Consider the following 1,109-nt stretch of genomic DNA (forward strand, 5'->3'; position numbering starts at 1 on the left):
CCCCGTGGGGACCTTCCATTGACTTCCATTCATGTGTTTTAGACTTTATAYCCTAACCCTGACCATATACCCTAAAACTAACCTAAACCTTGGTCTTAAACCTAATCCCACATCCATAATTTGCATTCATACCTGTGGGGACCGGGCATTGGTCCCCACGATGCACGTTTGGTCCCCACAAGGCTGCTTTTTCAGGAAAATGGTCCCCACGATGTACATACCCTCATTCAGATTTGTAGACCCTGTTCCCTGATCCTAACTGCATCTAGTCCTGGTGGGTCCTGATTCATGATCAGATCAATTTCAATGAAAGAGGTTCACAGAGACCAAGAGTCTCTGTGTGATCAAGAGTCCAGATCAGGTACCTGCGTGGGGTCTTGGGTGAGGGGTCTTGCTGAGGGAGTCCGGTCTGGAAGGRGAACATGGTCTTAGGAGAGCTGGGACTCATCTTGGAGGTGGAGGTCCTAGCAGGGGCCGAGCGGGGACTGGAGGGTCGGCCAAACGGAGATCGATGGAAGAAACTCTTGGTGGGGCTGGCAGACCGGCACAGAGCCCCCCCCTACAGGACAGGAGGACACTTTAACTTCAGCAGAGGACAGGGACAACTGTCCTGGTCCATAACTCATCATGGTCCTGAACCAGGATCTGTTAAGGTCCTGACTGATCTGGGTTTTACCTTTTTATGACTGTCTCTGTCAGCCCGACTCGGGTCTCCATCCAAGAAAGGCATGGTGAAGACACTCAGGTCCTGCAGAGACAGAGACAAGTTGTCATGTGGGTCAGCAGTGGATGTAACCATGGAAACATCAGACAGCTTCTCTCTGACACAACAATGAACAGAACCTTCAACAGGACCACCAGGCCCACCGGGGTCTTACCAGCAGCAGGATCAGGTCAGGTCTGAGATGTTGGTGTAAACAAAACAATTAAATCCCCAACATCAAACAATCAAAGGTGCTAATGGCTCCTCCCCCTCTGAAACTCCACCCTGAGGGTCATAAAACAGCTGCCGATGGCTCCTCCCCCTCTGAAACTCCACCCTGAGGGTCATAAAACAGCTGCCGATGGCTCCTCCCCCTCTGAAACTCCACCCTGAGGGTCATAAAACA

General features: G+C 51.4%; 1 protein-coding gene across 3 annotated transcripts in view; it reads right to left on the reverse strand.

The window, feature by feature from the left end:
- Nucleotides 1–253: 253 nt before the first annotated feature.
- LOC106536386 (5'-AMP-activated protein kinase subunit gamma-2) overlaps nt 254–1,109 on the reverse strand; it is a 13,279-nt gene continuing 12,423 nt past the window's right edge. For all 3 annotated transcript variants that reach the window (XM_014033653.1, XM_014033652.1, XM_014033651.1), the window contains exons 3-4: nt 677–748; nt 254–559 (exon numbers count right to left, since the gene is read on the reverse strand). In XM_014033653.1, the coding sequence (XP_013889107.1) occupies nt 293–559; nt 677–748 (339 nt within the window). In that variant the 3' untranslated portion in view covers nt 254–292. The remainder of the gene's footprint in view (nt 560–676; nt 749–1,109) is intronic.

This window comes from Austrofundulus limnaeus, unplaced genomic scaffold (genome assembly GCF_001266775.1).
Source record: "Austrofundulus limnaeus strain Quisiro unplaced genomic scaffold, Austrofundulus_limnaeus-1.0 Scaffold1797, whole genome shotgun sequence".
NCBI lineage: Eukaryota > Metazoa > Chordata > Actinopteri > Cyprinodontiformes > Rivulidae > Austrofundulus > Austrofundulus limnaeus.